Source organism: Saimiri boliviensis, chromosome 7 (assembly GCF_048565385.1).
Source record: "Saimiri boliviensis isolate mSaiBol1 chromosome 7, mSaiBol1.pri, whole genome shotgun sequence".
Lineage (NCBI taxonomy): Eukaryota > Metazoa > Chordata > Mammalia > Primates > Cebidae > Saimiri > Saimiri boliviensis.
Window position 1 is genome coordinate 1,012,303 of NC_133455.1, and position 19,205 is coordinate 1,031,507.

General features: G+C 61.2%; 1 protein-coding gene across 2 annotated transcripts in view; it reads left to right on the plus strand.

Moving 5' to 3' along the window:
* The window catches only part of GALNT9 (polypeptide N-acetylgalactosaminyltransferase 9), a 127,591-nt gene that overhangs the window by 73,438 nt on the left and 34,948 nt on the right, over positions 1-19,205 (plus strand). For both annotated transcript variants that reach the window (XM_039472341.2, XM_039472342.2), the window contains one exon: positions 1,201-1,318. In XM_039472341.2, the coding sequence (XP_039328275.1) occupies positions 1,201-1,318 (118 nt within the window). The remainder of the gene's footprint in view (positions 1-1,200; positions 1,319-19,205) is intronic.

Here is a 19,205-nt window from a genome sequence, read left to right on the forward strand (position 1 = left end):
CTTTGCTGGTTCCTCTGGCAGCACCTGCGGCCTCGGAAAAAATGAAGCTCTCCACGGACAAGGAAATTGTTTTGAGGCAAAATCTTTCATCAGATTAGAAGTCCCTCCTTCCCTAGGACACGTAGGCCCAGCCTGCTCCTTCCCTAAAGCACGTAGACTCCGCCCGCTCCTGCCCTGCAGCACGTGGGCCCCGCCTGCCCCGTGCTGGAAATGGCGTTTTCCTGCCTCCTTTCAACCCCCGCCACCTCGCAGACACCCAGCAGAAACCCGAGAGGGATGAGTGAATGAGCTCACGGCGTCACCCACAACGCCACCGCCAGCTTACCCCTCCCGCTCCACCAGAAGATCCTACCTTCACTGCTGCTGTCCACGCGGCCTCTTCCCAGGGCATTCACAGCACCGATGCATTCTCAGTACCTGTTAGACAAAATAAAAGTGGTGTATCGATGCATGATTTCACAGAGATGGGGCCAGGCTAAGTCGGCTGGCATTTTAGAGTTATCCTAAATGCTGACAGTCTGTTCCACGTCGCTGCACAGGCTGTGATTCGAGACGTCAGGCTGCATCATTCAGTGTGCAATCAACAGGTTCTGTGGAGTTGAGCAGTGTACAACCTACACAACTGCCCATTGCAGCCCTGGCTCCCGATTCACTGACAGGACAAAGCCTGGGGGAGGTGGGCAGGTGACTCACACGAGCTGGGAAACGACGTTCAAGGCAACCACAGGACTCCTTGGGTAAACTGATGTTTCTTCAGGGAAGGGGGAGACAGCCTGTTGCCCAGGCTGGAGTGTAGTGGTGCTGTATCAGCTCAATGCAGCCTCAACTTCCCAGGCTCTAGTGATCCTCTCCCCTCGGGCTCCCTAAGTGCTGGGATAATGGGCATGAGCCACCACGCCAGCCAGTTGATGTTTGTTTCAACCCCCAACACTAAGCTGAACTGAATTCGGGTTTTGTCACCTGTTGGTGCTGGGGGTGTGGACGCCATCTGTGCCCCGTGCTGGACCAGGCTCCGAGGGACCCCAGTCCTGGGTCTGGAGGAGCAGCGGCCTCACCTTGGGCACAGGGACCTGGGTGCGCAGGGAGGGGGCACAGGAGGGAGGGGGTTGGAGCTCTCCCAGGCCGTTCCAGCTCATGGCCTGGCTGGCGGGGCTCGGGCCTGCATGGCGAGGGCCTCATGCCGACATCTCTGCCTCCCAGGACCCCAGCCATGATCGGCTGCTCCTTTGTGGTGGACCGTGAATACTTCGGGGACATCGGGCTGCTGGACCCCGGCATGGAGGTGTACGGCGGTGAGAACGTGGAGCTGGGCATGAGGGTGAGTGTGGCCGCGGCGTCTGGGGACGGCGAGGGTGAGTGTGGCCGCGGCGTCCGGGGACGGCGAGGGTGAGTGTGGCCGCGGCGCCCGGGGACGGCGAGGGTGAGCGTGGCCGCGGCGCCCGGGGACGGCGAGGGTGAGCGTGGCCGCCGTGTCCGGGGACGGGTCTGGGGACAGTGAGGGTGAGCGTGGCCGTGGTGTCCAGGGACGGGTCTGGGGACAGTGAGGGTGAGCGTGGCCGCGGTGTCCAGGGACGGGTCTGGGGACAGTGAGGGTGAGCATGGCCGCGGTGTCCAGGGACGGCGAGGGTGAGCGTGGCCGCGGTGTCCAGGGACGGCGAGGGTGAGCGTGGCCGCGGTGTCCAGGGACGGCGAGGGTGAGCGTGGCCGCGGTGTCCGGGGATGGGTCTGGGGACAGTGAGGGTGAGCGTGGCCGCGGTGTCCAGGGACGGCGAGGGTGAGCGTGGCCGCGGTGTCCAGGGACGGCGAGGGTGAGCGTGACCGCGGTGTCCGGGGATGGGTCTGGGGACAGTGAGGGTGAGCGTGGCCGCGGTGCCCGGGGACGGGTCTGGGGACAGCGAGGGTGAGCGTGGCCGCGGTGTCCGGGGATGGGTCTGGGGACAGTGAGGGTGAGCGTGGCCGCGGTGTCCGGGGACGGCGAGGGTGAGTGTGGCCGCGGTGTCCGGGGACGGGTCTGGGGACAGCAAGGGTGAGCGTGGCTGTGTCTGGGGACGGCGAGGGTGAGCGTGGCCTCCGTGTCTGGGAATGGTGAAGGCGAGTGTGGCCATGGTATCCGGGGCTCCCGCTCAGGGCGCTGACGTCTCTCCAGAGCCTGGGCTGAGGCAGCTGGAAGCTGAGCTGGTCAGCCAAGGCCCTTAAGGTCCCTGAGCTGGAGTAGGGACAGGAGACGGGGCCGCAGTGAGTCTCTCCGGAAGCTGGGCGTCAGTGTCGCTGAGAAATCCTGTAGAACCACAGAGGACGGCGTTTCCCACGGTAACTGGTTTTCAAGCCCCTGGTTTTGTTGTAGGAATTGCCCAGGGTGGGGGCAGTGGATTGGGACCTTGTAAAAGTGGGTTCTTTGGCACAGGGGAGGGCAGCTGGGGGTGCCCTCTGTCTTGGCTGGGTGTGGAGGGCAGAGTGCGGAGGGAGGTGAGGGGGCCTGGGGTCCCCATGGGAGTCATGGTGGGATCCTGGGGTACAGCCTGTGCAGAACTGGGGGAAATTCTGGTGTATAGCTGGGAAGACCTGTGTAGAACTGGGGGGCACTGGGGTGCAGCTGGGGGTGCTGGGGCACAGCTGGGAAGGCCAGTGTAGAACTGGGGGGCCTAGGGGTACAGCTAGGAAGGCCCATGCAGAACTGGGTACACTGGGGGTATAGCTGGGAAGGCCTGTGTAAAACTGGGGGGCCTGGGGGTACAGCTAGGAAGGCCTGTCCAGAACTGGGGTGCACTGTGGGTGCAGCTTAGGGAGTCTGGGGCACAGCTGGGAAGGCCTGTGTGGAACTGGGGGACCCTAGGGGTACATACAGCTGGGAAGGCCCATGTAGAACTGGGGGCCTGGGGAAGGCAGCCTCAGCTCTGGGCCCCACACCTTCCAGGAGCACAGGAGGCCCAGGCCAGCCCAGCAGGCTCCCCCTGGCTGCGCGCCCGGCCACCCGACGAGACCCGTCCCAGAGGGAGAGCCATGAGGCTCAGCCCCTCCCTTCCACCCTCTTCCCCATTTCAAACCTCTGACGGTGGCTAAGAGAACTGATGGGAAAAGTTCTGGAAGAAGCTGGGTTATGAACGAGGGAATCCAGGGTGGTGGAGCTCATTCTCCTCCTAGAACCCTTATGCTCAGACTGGCGGTCACCCCGCAGGACAGGGGCTTCGCGGCACTGTGCCCGGGCCCTGCTGCTCCAGAGGCCAGAGGCTGGTGCAGCCGCAGGGGGCAGGCAAGAAATGGAGGCGTGGGGCAGGCGGGCCCTGGGGCCGTCTCAGGACCACCCGCTCCCGCTCCAGGTGAGATGGAAGGTGGAGCTGAGTGGGCCCAGCGTCTAAGGAGGCCCAGCTGGGAATGTCCCAGGGCAGGACTCCTGGCCCAGGAATCCAGCGGCAGCACCTGCTCTTGGCACCACGAGGGCAAGGGTGGCTCCTGCAGGGCACAGAGATGTGATGGCCCTGGGGTCGGGCCGCGTCTCCTGGGACCGTGTCGTGTGAGGGTCTGAGCTCGGGTCGGGCCATGTCTCCCGGGACTGTGTCGTGGGAGGGTCTGAGCTCGGGTCAGGCCGCGTCTCCCGGGACCGTGTGTCGTGTGAGGGTCTGAGCTCGGTTGTGTGAAGATCAGCTCGGGGGTGGTTCATTTTGTTTCTTTCATGTTTTGCCCATGGGCTTCTATTAACAGAAAAGACTATCAAAAGCTAGTTTTTGAAAATGTGTATGTAGTTTATTAAGTTGCGCCTTTCAAAACCTGTGCGCTGCAAGCTCGCGGTTCACCTTAAATATCATATTATTATGGTCACAAATCCAATTAATAAATTATTATTGTATTATTATGGTCACAAACCTTCCCCATGGCCCTGATTGGTTAACTGAAGTTGGCAGATCAAATAACACCGTGAAACAGCAATCATTGCTTTTGAGCTTTTAGTTAATGAAATTCCCTTGAGTCTTTTAAAAATGACACTTACAAATGTAATGTTTTCTTTTCTTTTAATCACTGTGAATACCTGACATCGCACCAGAAATCCCCCCATCAGGTGCTTTAAACATTCCAGTTTACCTAATACATTGAACTGAGACCAGATCTCAAATTCTGTGAAGCATTTCAGGACTATTTGCAAATGTATTTAATCCTCTCATCCTGTCCGATTTTAAATTGCACATCCAGAATCAATCCTCACTGACACATTTTTAAATGGAAGTTGGAAGTTGATCTGGCAGGTTCTTCAGTATTCTGACTTCCCTTAACTGCTGAGACTGTCAGGCGCCGGGCTGCGATGGCTCTGTGCTGACTGAACACGCCCACGGGTGTCGGCTTCTCCCACATCTCCTCGATGCTCACCCCCACCCCGAGGGGCAGGCCGGCAGTCGGGGCCCAAGGAAGCCAAGGCCCTCAGAGGGAGGAGCCTACCGCAGAGACGGAGACCCGGCCCGGGGAGGGTGCCGGGGACGGGCAGCGTGGCCACCACCGAGGCTGGAGAGTGAGGGAGGACGGGAGCCCTGGGGTGGAGACACCCAGCAGGTGTAGTCCAGGGAGGCGGCCACCGTCAGCGGAGACACGTCTTCTGGGCAGGACGGCCCAGGGAGAAACGCCCCAACCTCCCCCAAACAAAATTGGCTTCCGTGGGCTAAACCCAGCTGCAGCGAGAGGCCAGGAGGCTGGGTCATGGCACGTCCCAGGCTCAGAGCGAAGCCGAGGCCACAGCGAACCCGTGCGGTGGGCGAGGGTCAGTGGGCCGGGCCGGGGCGTGGGCACTGGAGCTCAGAGGACCCGGCTGCAGCCGACGGAGTGCTCTCCTGGGTCTCCGTGACACAGGGACCTTTTTTCTCTCTTCTTTTTTTGAGATAGAGTCTTGCCCTGTCGTCCAGGGTGGAGTGCAGTGGTGCAATCTCAGCTCACTGCAACTTCTGCCTCCCGAGTTCAAGCGATTCTCCTGCCTCAGCCTCCCGAGTAGCTGGGACTACAGGTGGGCACCACCACACCTGGCTAATTTTTGTACTTGCAGTAGAGACGGGGTTTCACCGCGTTGGTTGGTCAGGCTGGTCTTGAATTCCTGACCTCAGGTGATCTGCCTGCCTCAGCCTCCCAAAGTGGTGGGATTACAGGCATGTGCCACCGCACCCGGCCTACACAGGGGCCTTTGTGACAGCCTGATTCCTCCAAGGGGCAGGGGAGCCTGTGTCACCAGTGGTTCTGTCTTTCAATTTATCCCTGACACAGCACAGCCGCAGCCATGCCCGGTGTTTGCTGTTCCCTCGGCTGACTCCCCGACCTCTCTCCCATACTGGGGGTGTGGCAGTTTTCACCCTGCTGTCTTGTCTGGCGGTCAGAGATTGCTCTATGGTGGGAGACAGGCTGAGAGCCAGAACCCCATTCTCCCGGCCAGGGGCAGCAGCTCGCCTGTACCCCTCCCCACGCCCCCTCACCCAGCCCCAGCCCTGCCGGGCCCCCGGATGCCCCCAGCTCCTTCCCTGCTCCTGCCTGGTGAGCTCGGAGCTGGAGGCACTACAGACGTCGGAAGCTGCACTGTGGTCCCAGTGGCTGCCCCGAGGCCGCACCGCCCCATCCGTCCCTGTGACCCTGACCACACGTCCCCGAAGTTTCCCTTAACATCTTTCCTGCAGAGCCCACTGGGGTGAACTTTCTTTCTTGTAGGGCATGGTCGACACAGGACTCTTCCGAGAAATATTTAGGATGCAAAGCGGGCAAGGCATGGGGATTGGCGGGTGATGGATGGGTGATTGACAGGTGGGCTGGGACGGCAGCTGATTCCCAGTCCCCTGGTGGGCGGGGCCTTCACGGGGACAGAAGGCCGTGCATGCTGGTGCGTGGGGAGGCCTGCGATGGACGCGGAGTTCAGGGGGCCCCAGGACAGCCAGGTGGGGCTCGCAATTGGGGTTAAGGCATGAGAGGCGGAATGGGGACCATGCAGAAGCCGTTTGAGGGGAGACAGAGGCAGGAGAAATGAAAATAGAACCAGGGCCTCCAGGGAGCCAGGGGAGGAGACGCACGGTGTCTGGAGGGAAGGACGGTCACCAGAGCGGCCCTGTAAACCGACTCGTTTCCCCAAAGAGTGGACACCCTGGCCTTCAGGACCAGGTCTGCAATGCGGGCCCCCGCTAGAGGCCCTCTGGTCTGTGGAAGAAGCCAGCTTGGGGGAGTCACCTGCAGGTGCCTGGGGGCCGATGGAGCCACGGGAGGGGACCCATAGCCGAGCCCGAGGTGGACAGGGAGACAGGCACCCAACTCCCGGGGAGGTGGGGGCTCTGGCATGGGAAGAGGAGTGGGAATTCTCCCCTAGGGAGCTGGAGAACATTCAGGAAGAAGAGCAAAGGAGGGGCCCCTGCAAGAGAGAGCTAAAAGGATGGGGAGGATGGATGCTGAGGCCGCTGCGGGCACAGACCGCCCGGGAAGGGTGTGTGGTGTGTGAATGTGTGTAGACGGCCCCGGGAAGGGTGTGTGGTGTGTGAATGTGTGTAGACGGCCCGGGAAGGGTGTGTGGTGTGTGAATGTGTGTAGACGGCCCCGGGAAGGGTGTGTGGTGTGTGAATGTGTGTAGACGGCCCCGGGAAGGGTGTGTGGTGTGTGAATGTGTGTAGACGGCCCCGGGAAGGGTGTGTGGTGTGTGAATGTGTGTAGACGGCCCCGGGAAGGGTGTGTGGTGTGTGAATGTGTGTAGACGGCCCGGGAAGGGTGTGTGGTGTGTGAATGTGTGTAGACGGCCCCGGGAAGGGTGTGTGGTGTGTGAATGTGTGTAGACGGCCCCGGGAAGGGTGTGTGGTGTGTGAATGTGTGTAGACGGCGCCGGGAAGGGTGTGTGGTGTGTGAATGTGTGTAGACGGCCCCGGGAAGGGTGTGTGGTGTGTGAATGTGTGTAGACGGCCCCGGGAAGGGTGTGTGGTGTGTGAATGTGTGTAGACGGCGCCGGGAAGGGTGTGTGGTGTGTGAATGTGTGTAGACGGCCCCGGGAAGGGTGTGTGGTGTGTGAATGTGTGTAGACGGCGCCGGGAAGGGTGTGTGGTGTGTGAATGTGTGTAGACGGCCCCGGGAAGGGTGTGTGGTGTGTGAATGTGTGTAGACGGCCCCGGGAAGGGTGTGTGGTGTGTGAATGTGTGTAGACGGCCCCGGGAAGGGTGTGTGGTGTGTGAATGTGTGTAGACGGCCCCGGGAAGGGTGTGTGGTGTGTGAATGTGTGTAGACGGCGCCGGGAAGGGTGTGTGGTGTGTGAATGTGTGTAGACGGCGCCGGGAAGGGTGTGTGGTGTGTGAATGTGTGTAGACGGCCCCGGGAAGGGTGTGTGGTGTGTGAATGTGTGTAGACGGCCCCGGGAAGGGTGTGTGGTGTGTGAATGTGTGTAGACGGCGCCGGGAAGGGTGTGTGGTGTGTGAATGTGTGTAGACGGCCCCGGGAAGGGTGTGTGGTGTGTGAATGTGTGTAGACGGCCCCGGGAAGGGTGTGTGGTGTGTGAATGTGTGTAGACGGCCCCGGGAAGGGTGTGTGGTGTGTGAATGTGTGTAGACGGCCCCGGGAAGGGTGTGTGGTGTGTGAATGTGTGTAGACGGCGCCGGGAAGGGTGTGTGGTGTGTGAATGTGTGTAGACGGCCCCGGGAAGGGTGTGTGGTGTGTGAATGTGTGTAGACGGCCCCGGGAAGGGTGTGTGGTGTGTGAATGTGTGTAGACGGCCCCGGGAAGGGTGTGTGGTGTGTGAATGTGTGTAGACGGCCCCGGGAAGGGTGTGTGGTGTGTGAATGTGTGTAGACGGCGCCGGGAAGGGTGTGTGGTGTGTGAATGTGTGTAGACGGCGCCGGGAAGGGTGTGTGGTGTGTGAATGTGTGTAGACGGCCCCGGGAAGGGTGTGTGGTGTGTGAATGTGTGTAGACGGCCCCGGGAAGGGTGTGTGGTGTGTGAATGTGTGTAGACGGCGCCGGGAAGGGTGTGTGGTGTGTGAATGTGTGTAGACGGCCCCGGGAAGGGTGTGTGGTGTGTGAATGTGTGTAGACGGCCCCGGGAAGGGTGTGTGGTGTGTGAATGTGTGTAGACGGCCCCGGGAAGGGTGTGTGGTGTGTGAATGTGTGTAGACGGCCCCGGGAAGGGTGTGTGGTGTGTGAATGTGTGTAGACGGCGCCGGGAAGGGTGTGTGGTGTGTGAATGTGTGTAGACGGCCCCGGGAAGGGTGTGTGGTGTGTGAATGTGTGTAGACGGCCCCGGGAAGGGTGTGTGGTGTGTGAATGTGTGTAGACGGCCCCGGGAAGGGTGTGTGGTGTGTGAATGTGTGTAGACGGCCCCGGGAAGGGTGTGTGGTGTGTGAATGTGTGTAGACGGCCCCGGGAAGGGTGTGTGGTGTGTGAATGTGTGTAGACGGCCCCGGGAAGGGTGTGTGGTGTGTGAATGTGTGTAGACGGCCCCGGGAAGGGTGTGTGGTGTGTGAATGTGTGTAGACGGCCCCGGGAAGGGTGTGTGGTGTGTGAATGTGTGTAGACGGCCCCGGGAAGGGTGTGTGGTGTGTGAATGTGTGTAGACGGCCCCGGGAAGGGTGTGTGGTGTGTGAATGTGTGTAGACGGCGCCGGGAAGGGTGTGTGGTGTGTGAATGTGTGTAGACGGCGCCGGGAAGGGTGTGTGGTGTGTGAATGTGTGTAGACGGCGCCGGGAAGGGTGTGTGGTGTGTGAATGTGTGTAGACGGCCCCGGGAAGGGTGTGTGGTGTGTGAATGTGTGTAGACGGCGCCGGGAAGGGTGTGTGGTGTGTGAATGTGTGTAGACGGCCCCGGGAAGGGTGTGTGGTGTGTGAATGTGTGTAGACGGCCCCGGGAAGGGTGTGTGGTGTGTGAATGTGTGTAGACGGCCCCGGGAAGGGTGTGTGGTGTGTGAATGTGTGTAGACGGCCCCGGGAAGGGTGTGTGGTGTGTGAATGTGTGTAGACGGCCCCGGGAAGGGTGTGTGGTGTGTGAATGTGTGTAGACGGCCCCGGGAAGGGTGTGTGGTGTGTGAATGTGTGTAGACGGCCCCGGGAAGGGTGTGTGGTGTGTGAATGTGTGTAGACGGCCCCGGGAAGGGTGTGTGGTGTGTGAATGTGTGTAGACGGCGCCGGGAAGGGTGTGTGGTGTGTGAATGTGTGTAGACGGCCCCGGGAAGGGTGTGTGGTGTGTGAATGTGTGTAGACGGCCCCGGGAAGGGTGTGTGGTGTGTGAATGTGTGTAGACGGCCCCGGGAAGGGTGTGTGGTGTGTGAATGTGTGTAGACGGCGCCGGGAAGGGTGTGTGGTGTGTGAATGTGTGTAGACGGCCCCGGGAAGGGTGTGTGGTGTGTGAATGTGTGTAGACGGCCCCGGGAAGGGTGTGTGGTGTGTGAATGTGTGTAGACGGCCCCGGGAAGGGTGTGTGGTGTGTGAATGTGTGTAGACGGCCCCGGGAAGGGTGTGTGGTGTGTGAATGTGTGTAGACGGCGCCGGGAAGGGTGTGTGGTGTGTGAATGTGTGTAGACGGCCCCGGGAAGGGTGTGTGGTGTGTGAATGTGTGTAGACGGCCCCGGGAAGGGTGTGTGGTGTGTGAATGTGTGTAGACGGCCCCGGGAAGGGTGTGTGGTGTGTGAATGTGTGTAGACGGCGCCGGGAAGGGTGTGTGGTGTGTGAATGTGTGTAGACGGCCCCGGGAAGGGTGTGTGGTGTGTGAATGTGTGTAGACGGCCCCGGGAAGGGTGTGTGGTGTGTGAATGTGTGTAGACGGCCCCGGGAAGGGTGTGTGGTGTGTGAATGTGTGTAGACGGCCCCGGGAAGGGTGTGTGGTGTGTGAATGTGTGTAGACGGCGCCGGGAAGGGTGTGTGGTGTGTGAATGTGTGTAGACGGCCCCGGGAAGGGTGTGTGGTGTGTGAATGTGTGTAGACGGCCCCGGGAAGGGTGTGTGGTGTGTGAATGTGTGTAGACGGCCCCGGGAAGGGTGTGTGGTGTGTGAATGTGTGTAGACGGCGCCGGGAAGGGTGTGTGGTGTGTGAATGTGTGTAGACGGCCCCGGGAAGGGTGTGTGGTGTGTGAATGTGTGTAGACGGCCCCGGGAAGGGTGTGTGGTGTGTGAATGTGTGTAGACGGCCCCGGGAAGGGTGTGTGGTGTGTGAATGTGTGTAGACGGCGCCGGGAAGGGTGTGTGGTGTGTGAATGTGTGTAGACGGCGCCGGGAAGGGTGTGTGGTGTGTGAATGTGTGTAGACGGCCCCGGGAAGGGTGTGTGGTGTGTGAATGTGTGTAGACGGCCCCGGGAAGGGTGTGTGGTGTGTGAATGTGTGTAGACGGCCCCGGGAAGGGTGTGTGGTGTGTGAATGTGTGTAGACGGCGCCGGGAAGGGTGTGTGGTGTGTGAATGTGTGTAGACGGCCCCGGGAAGGGTGTGTGGTGTGTGAATGTGTGTAGACGGCCCCGGGAAGGGTGTGTGGTGTGTGAATGTGTGTAGACGGCCCCGGGAAGGGTGTGTGGTGTGTGAATGTGTGTAGACGGCCCCGGGAAGGGTGTGTGGTGTGTGAATGTGTGTAGACGGCCCCGGGAAGGGTGTGTGGTGTGTGAATGTGTGTAGACGGCCCCGGGAAGGGTGTGTGGTGTGTGAATGTGTGTAGACGGCGCCGGGAAGGGTGTGTGGTGTGTGAATGTGTGTAGACGGCCCCGGGAAGGGTGTGTGGTGTGTGAATGTGTGTAGACGGCCCCGGGAAGGGTGTGTGGTGTGTGAATGTGTGTAGACGGCCCCGGGAAGGGTGTGTGGTGTGTGAATGTGTGTAGACGGCCCCGGGAAGGGTGTGTGGTGTGTGAATGTGTGTAGACGGCCCCGGGAAGGGTGTGTGGTGTGTGAATGTGTGTAGACGGCGCCGGGAAGGGTGTGTGGTGTGTGAATGTGTGTAGACGGCCCCGGGAAGGGTGTGTGGTGTGTGAATGTGTGTAGACGGCCCCGGGAAGGGTGTGTGGTGTGTGAATGTGTGTAGACGGCGCCGGGAAGGGTGTGTGGTGTGTGAATGTGTGTAGACGGCGCCGGGAAGGGTGTGTGGTGTGTGAATGTGTGTAGACGGCGCCGGGAAGGGTGTGTGGTGTGTGAATGTGTGTAGACGGCCCCGGGAAGGGTGTGTGGTGTGTGAATGTGTGTAGACGGCGCCGGGAAGGGTGTGTGGTGTGTGAATGTGTGTAGACGGCCCCGGGAAGGGAAGGGTGTGTGGTGTGTGAATGTGTGTAGACGGCCCCGGGAAGGGTGTGTGGTGTGTGAATGTGTGTAGACGGCCCCGGGAAGGGTGTGTGGTGTGTGAATGTGTGTAGACGGCCCCGGGAAGGGTGTGTGGTGTGTGAATGTGTGTAGACGGCCCCGGGAAGGGTGTGTGGTGTGTGAATGTGTGTAGACGGCCCCGGGAAGGGTGTGTGGTGTGTGAATGTGTGTAGACGGCGCCGGGAAGGGTGTGTGGTGTGTGAATGTGTGTAGACGGCCCCGGGAAGGGTGTGTGGTGTGTGAATGTGTGTAGACGGCCCCGGGAAGGGTGTGTGGTGTGTGAATGTGTGTAGACGGCCCCGGGAAGGGTGTGTGGTGTGTGAATGTGTGTAGACGGCGCCGGGAAGGGTGTGTGGTGTGTGAATGTGTGTAGATGGCGCCGGGAAGGGTGTGTGGTGTGTGAATGTGTGTAGATGGCGCCGGGAAGGGTGTGTGGTGTGTGAATGTGTGTAGATGGCGCCGGGAAGGGTGTGTGGTGTGTGAATGTGTGTAGATGGCGCCGGGAAGGGTGTGTGGTGTGTAAATGCGTATAGACAGTCCCGGGAAGGGTGTGGAATGTGTACATGGGTGTAGACGGCCCCGGGAAGGGTGTGTGGTGTGTAAATGCGTATAGACAGTCCTGGGAAGGGTGTGGAGTGTGTACATGGGTGTAGACGGCCCCGGGAAGGGTGTGTGGTGTGTAAATGCGTATAGACAGTCCTGGGAAGGGTGTGTGGTGCGTACATGTGTATACATGATACTGCACATTCCTCTTCTGCTGCTGATTGAGTTCTGGTGACTTGTCAGAAAAGAAGATTCCAGCAAGAAACGGTAAATTATAAACAGAAGAGAGAAAGAAAAACGAGGCAGAGAGTGAAGGGGAGCAGGCCGGATGCACAGCCTGCCCCGGGCCGCAGGGGAGCAGCCGCACCCTCCGAGTGAGCGCCCCTGGGTTGCAGGTGGGCCCGGCCCTCCTTGCCCCATTCTGAGCGTGTCTGCGCTTAACAAGCAGAGGCTGGAAGCCAAAGGGCAGCCACGAAGCCAGCACGGGGCACACAGTGGGGTCTCCCTGCAGCCGATGGCGGCACCCCGACTTGGCCATATTTCACATCAGCCCCGCCCCCCGCCCCCCCTCCGCGTAGGGAGGGGATTCCTCCCAAGCAGCCGCTGCTAAACAGGGTTGTTCTCAGGGGAGCGTCTGTTGAATATTAAGCGATGGTTTCAGACCACACTTCCTGACAGGCCCGAGGGGAGCAAGTCTATGAATTGCTGAAGGCTGTGGCTCTCCCTGCATTTGGCCAGAGGGGAGGGGGGTTGGGGGGAGCCTCTCTTAACCTCTTATCACTCCTCTCCCTCCAGGCTGTGCTGCCCCCTCCACGTGGGGTGGGGGTGGGGTAGGGAGAGGAGGGACCTGCCTGCTGACCCAGGTTCCCACAGGGCTGGGCCAGGAAGGGGAAGGGAGAGCCCAGGGTATCCCCCTCTCACCCAGCCCTGCCCTTGGTGCTTCCAGGCTCCTGGGCTCTGGGCTCTGAACCCCCATCCCCAGGGCTAAGCAGGCTCTGATCCCCATCTCCGGGCAGGGCAGACTCTGAACCCCATGCCTGGGCCCACGCGGGCTCTGAATCCCGTCCCCAGGCCTGGGCAGGCTCTGAACCCCGTCCCCGGGGCTGGGCAGGCTCTGAACCCCGTCCCCAGGCCTGGGCAGGCTCTGAACCCCGTCCCCGGGGCTGGGCAGGCTCTGGGCGAGGCAGGCTCCTGCAGGGCTTGTCTCCTGCCGCCTCCGGCCAGCTCATCCGCCCTCCCTGTTTTAAGGCAGCACAGGCTGAGTTCACCTCATCCTCTCGGGAAAGCCACGCAGTCTCCAGGACGTGACCGCCCCCTCACCTGAAAAGAGAGCAGGGCTGGCAGCAAGGGAGGCGGCCACAGCTCAGGGACACAGGCAAGGAAAAGGAAGGGACATCCCTGGGGCAGCAGTGCCCAGTGGGAGAGGGAGGGTGACGGCTGCGTCTTGAGGATTCATTCCTGGCCAATGAGGGAGGAGGAGTCAGAGGCTTTGACCACTAAAGAAAGGACCACGGGGAGTCAGGTGTGGGTCCATCATCCTGGGGTGCAGGAGCCTCTGCAGACACCATGCCCCACAGACGCCAGTGGCCTCGCAGTGAGGGGTGGCGGGGGCAGCGGGAGGGGCAGGCAGCTGCGTGGGGCCAGGCCCCTCCCAAGAGAAGGCGCCCCCTCCGCATGTCTCTCTCCGCGTCTTTCTGTATCTCTGTGTCTCTCTCTTTTTGTCTCTGCCTCTCTTTGTGTCTCTCAGTCTTTCTGTGTCTCTTTGTCTCTGTCTCTCATTCTCTGACTCATTCTGTGTCTGTCTCTTTGTCTCTGTCTCTCCCAGTCTTTTTGTCTCTCTGTATCTGTTTCTCCGTCTTAGTCATTCTGTCTCTGGGTCTTTATGTCTCTCTCTTTGTCTCTCTTTATCTCTGCCAGTCTTTCAATCTGTCTCTCTGCCTCTGTCTCTGATGCTCCCAGTCTCTCCGTGTCTTTCTCTGTCTCTGTGTCCGTCCGTCACTCCCATGCAGCTCCTGGGGTCTGACAGACAGCAGTGCTGTGTAGGCCCCACCCCCACATCAAGACCCCTCATCCTGAGAAGCACCCCATTCTCTTCTGACCTTCCCGGGTATTTCGGGAGGTGGCCGGGTTCCGGCTCTCCTCTGCTTTGAGTGCCCGTCAGACGCCAAGCCTCGCTGACTGGGGTGCCCGCCGCCTTCACCGCAGCATGTACGCCGTCACATTTGTTTGTACATTTCGCTCTCATTTTGGCAAGAGATAACGGTCCCCTCCTAAGGCAGTGATGAGTCTCCTGTGGAAATTCATGCCGTTACCCTTGGGTGGAGTTACAGACTTGTGTTAGGTAAATGGCAGCTTGTCCGGGCAGGCGGGCGGCCTGCAGATGAGCGGGAGGAGGGATCAGGCTGTCATTCTGCCAGCCTCTCCCACAGCCTCAGGGAGGAGCTGAGGCCCAGAGAGGCTGTCTCACCTGCCCAGGGCCACGCAGCAGGGGGATGTGAGACACACTCAGGCCCGCCCGGCTCCGCCTCCCACAGGCCCAGGGCAGGTCAGCCAGGCGAGGAGGCCCCATCCCTAGGGCAGCCCCTCCCGTGCCCGGCCCCTCCCTCGGGCCTGTCCAGGCATCTGCAGAACCGTGGTCTCTCCTGCTCCGGCAGTGGCCCGCTGTCCCGGAGGCCTTGACGCCCTCGCCCCGCAGCTGCTGCCCTGGCCTCCAGCCCCTTACAGGAAGCACTAGAGGGGTTACCAGTGTGCCATCTGCACGTCCTCCTGCTGGCCCCTCCTGAAGACCCCATCCAGCTCCGTCCCCCTCACCAGTGACCTGGAGCCACCTGCAAAGGGCAGTCCTCAGTCTCCACTGCAAGGGACCCAGCAGCCAGCGTGTCTGTCGTGGGCCCTGGGGCAACGCCCCCTCTCTCCTGGGTCCTGGGTGGACCCTGCCCACGTCTCCTCAGCTGTGGAAGCTTGGGCCAGGCTCGTTTCCATAAGATCATGACTGTGGCCCTCAAGCCACCGAGTTGTGGAATTCGTGGCAGCCACAGGAAGCGCACGCGACACCCACCTGACTGGGGCTCCTCCACTCCAGAGTCGCTGCCAGCTCCCCTGAGCTCCCGGTTAGGACTTCTGTCTGCTGGGGTCACAGATGTGTCCTGAGGGCCTGGGTCTGGGCTGCATGCTGGGGAGAAGTGGAGGCCCTGAAGCTGGAGGGCAGCAGGGGCAGGCCTGGCACGGGGGTCCCTCATGCAGAGGCTTGGGTCACTTGCCACGGATGGAGGGTTCCACCCCTGCCCCCACCACAGGCCTGGCAGACGCCTCCCAGCTCGGGTCAAGTGCTGTCCCTGACTGCCTCACTGGAGGCTGTGCAGTGCCCCGAGCCATCCCAGCTGAGCCGTCCGTGGCAGGGTGGCAGGCAGGCGAGGGGTACCTTCTAGTCCCCAGCCAAAGCCACAGAGCAGAAGAGCCTCTCAACTGAGTGCCAGGTTCCTGACACGTGGAGGGTGAGATACAGTGGCCATCGCTTGGAAACACTAGATCCCAGGGGCGTCTCCTGTGCCCAGGGGACAGCTGCTGTGCTGCAGAGGGTCACCCGAGCAAGGGGAGGAGGGAGGGACGGACGCGTGGTGGCCGATGTGGGGAGGGTTGTATGTGTGGGGGCTGGGCCGCAGAAGGTCACCTGAGTGAGAGGGAGGGATGCGTGGTGGCCGATGTGGGGAGGGTTGTGTGGGGGGGGCTGGGCCGCAGAGGGTCACCTGAGTGAGAGGGAGGGATGCGTGGTGGCCGATGTGGGGAGGGTTGTGTGTGGGGGGGGGCTGGGCCGCAGAGGGTCACCTGAGGGAGAGGGAGGGATGCGTGGTGGCCGATGTGGGGAGGGTTGTGTGGGGGGGGGGGGCTGGGCCGCAGAGGGTCACCTGAGGGAGAGGGAGGGATGCGTGGTGGCCGATGTGGGGAGGGTTGTGTGTGGGGGGGGGCTGGGCCGCAGAGGGTCACCTGAGTGAGAGGGAGGGATGCGTGGTAGCCGATGTGGGGAGGGTTGTGTGTCGGGCACAGCTCTGTGCTCATTTCATCAACATTCTGCCTTGCACCTGCAATCACCCCAGTTCACAGCTGAGGGAACCAGGCGGCTTCCAGAAGGTGCCCAAGAACAAGCTGTGTGGGGTAGAGCCAAGATTAGAACCAAGGGTCCTAGAGGAGGAGAAGAGGCAAGGAGGAGAGAGCAGGACCTGCATTGGAGGGGCCGCCAGCCCTGGGGGACGGGCTCTCAGAAGAGCAGGGGGAGCCGGGGCGTAGCTCAGAGGTGGGGAAAGGCACCCAGTGGAAGTCGGCTTCTCACGGGCAGCCCCGGGCTCCCAGCCAGGGCGTTCTAGAAGCAGCCAAGCTTGCGATGGTCTAGCCGGGGAATTCCCAGAACCTCATCTCCACTGGATTTTATTGATCAGACAAGTCCTCAACCCAGCCCGCCCAGACCCAAAGAGAGGGAATCAGCCTCCACCTCCAGTGGGAGGGCAGCCACGTGCCTGCGGACTCTGTCACCCGCCACACTCTCCCTGCCCCTAGCTGGGAGCAGCAGCTCAGAGGCCGGGCTGCAGCCATATTTATACCTACTCTAATTACATGCAAATTAGGGGCAGATTATGCAGGCGTCTCTAGGAAAAGGGTGGTGACTTCCAGGTCTCTGGGTCGTTGCCATGGGAAGAGTGGTAACTTCCAGTGTTGCCCTGGCAACAGCAAACTGACCTGGCACTGGTGGGCGTGTCTCGAGGGAGGTGCTTCCACCTGTGTTAGGCAGTCCTCGGCCTGGTCCGGGGGCTGAGCCCCACCATCTCCTACCTTATCTCCACTCAAAACTTTGACTTCAGAAAAGAAGCCCCCGTCCACACCAGGCCAAACCTTCCCTTCCCTTCGTCTCTGGCCCTCAGCTCCGACGACCACACCAGGCACAGCGCCTGTGGCACCCAGCTCCTCACTCCTCCTCCCCACACAGGCCGGCTCCACACTGTCCCTCTCGCCCATCGAGCTGTGGCCCTGGCGCCAGCATCTGTCATCACTTTCCCAATGCCTGGAAGGCTGTGAGGCTCCCGGAGACGTCCCCTAATGGAGGTTGGGAGCCCTGCAGTGTGGTCTGCCTGTAACCAGCTCAAGGGAGGCCGAGCCACCAGTACAATAAATCAATCCGTAACCCGGTGTTAACACATACCTCAGCCCCTGGTGTGGCCCTCACATGTCAGCCAGTCCCCTGCTGCCAAAATATGCCATGTCCCAGCCACAGGAGGGGTCCCAGCCACAGGAGAACGGGGGTGTCACTCCTCCGATTGAAGGGCTCTGGGAAAGAGGTCACGCGAGGCGACCTTCTCATCCGGCTCTGCGAGGGCTCTCCTGCCACGAGGGCGGAGCGGCCTTGGCCGTAGGTAGTTAACAGGGCTCCCCGGCCCGCACGGGTCACAGGGCTTTTCCTGTGCCTGACGACCCGGCAACGAACACCAAGGCACTCCCAGACACGCCGAGTCCCCGCTGCAGCTGGCTTGTGTTCCAGCTCCTTTTACCTTGCAGCAAACCACCTCGAATTCAATGGCTGAAAGTGACTGTTTCATTTTGCCCAAATCTTGTGGGTCAGGAACTTGGGAAGGGCGGGTGCCATCCTGTGCAGCAGCCCCCAGCACAAGGCTCGAAGGCAGGACGTCCAGCCAGGGGCCTGCACACACGTGACAGCAGGGGACGGGCAGCCTCCGGAGGGTTCCCCGGGGGTGGCTGTGCGCAGCCTCTCCAGGCTGGGCTTCGCGGCGGCACGTGAACTTTGGTGGCCCAGGCGGGAGTGATGATGCCTTCCATGTCCCGCCTTGGATGACCCAGTGGCGACTGTTGACAGACACAGACACACACCTGCCCAGGCTCAAGGGGGTGGGGCTGGGGCCCAGGTCTGCATGGCAGGAAGCTCTGGGAACGTGCGTTCTCTGCGTGTTCAGCAGAGTGAGGTGGCTGAGACGGGGTCCAGGAGCCTGTGACTCCACCACTGATGGACGGCGGCCATGGGCAGGTGCCTTATCTTCTTCGGCCTCAGCTTCCTCATCTGAGCAAATGTTCCTCTATAAGATAAAACGGATGAATGTCTGTGGTGCCCTGAGCCCCAGCCTGGCACCTGGTGGGTGCTTCACAAACACCGGTTACTGTGACTCACATCTCACTTGGAACACGGGGAGGGGCTGGTGGATTCCCAGCTAAGGACTTGGCACCCTCTGGGCTGTGTGGCCTGAGAAGGGTGGGGACAGCCCCACTGGAGCCCAGGCCTCCCTCCCAGCGTTGTCCACGTCCCAGCGCTGCGCCTGAGAATGGCCCTGGGGCCTGCAGCAGGCCGTGGTGGAATCCTGGGTGTTTGCAAATGAACAAATGAATCTGGAGAGTGGCTTGTGCCGGGGCCCAGGACGGGTGGGGTGTCCAAGGGACGCGACTTATTTATTGGCTGAACAGATTCCTTCTGAGAGAGCTCAGGTTCCACAGAGAGCAAAGCAGGCAATGCATGTGCCTCGTGGGGCTTCCCTGAGGCGAACTGAGGCGCCCCGGGGTGTGGGCTCCACGGTGCGGGCCGAGGCCCACGCTGGGGAGACCAGGGAGCGGAGTCGTGACCTGTGAGCCAGGATGGGGGAGCAAGGCATCAGCAAGGGCAAAGGCTCTGAGCTCTGAAGCTGGCATGTGCTGGGGCAAGGCGGCCCCCAGCCCATGCCCTGACACTGGCGTGCACCCCCGACCACGTGGCCGTGTTCTGCCCTGGGCTCCACACCCGTGTCTAACCCTCCACACCGGCAGCCTCTCGGATCAATTCAGCCCAATTGCAGGAGTAATCTCCAGTCTCGGGGCCAATTTACATTTCTCCAGCTGTAGAAGCCCAGCTGCTCAGCGTCTAATAAGGAGAGTCCTAGAGCCAATTAGGGGAAAACGAGTCCGGGGCGTCCGTTCGGCTTAACAAAGGTCAGGACAGAAGCGAGAGGTGGAGCCGGGCAGGGAAAGCGTTGCTTCGCCGTCCTGAAACGTTCAGGCCACTCCTTGGGGGGTGACAGGAAAACCTCCTCTCTTGCACGAAAGGTAACTCCCAGACCCTGGACCCCCAAGACCCCAGCAGCTGGGGGGCTGTGTGAGTATCAGATGTGGGGCCTGGAGGGCAGCTTTGGCCATTCTCCCAAGGGCGGGTTCATCCAAGATCCTGTTAATAAGCCCTGTCTGACCAGAGGCAGAGAGGACCCCTTCTACTGGGGAGGGAGCGAGGAGGTGCTGCCGGGCTGCCCCGCCGCCCACACTCAGGGAAGGGGGTGTTTCCTTTCTGCGTGAGTGGAGGGCAGAGGGGGAGGCTGGATGAGAAGCCCTGACCCTGTTCTCTAGCGCTGCCTTCTCGAAGGGCTTGCTCCGGCTGCAGGTGGTTGGCGCCTCT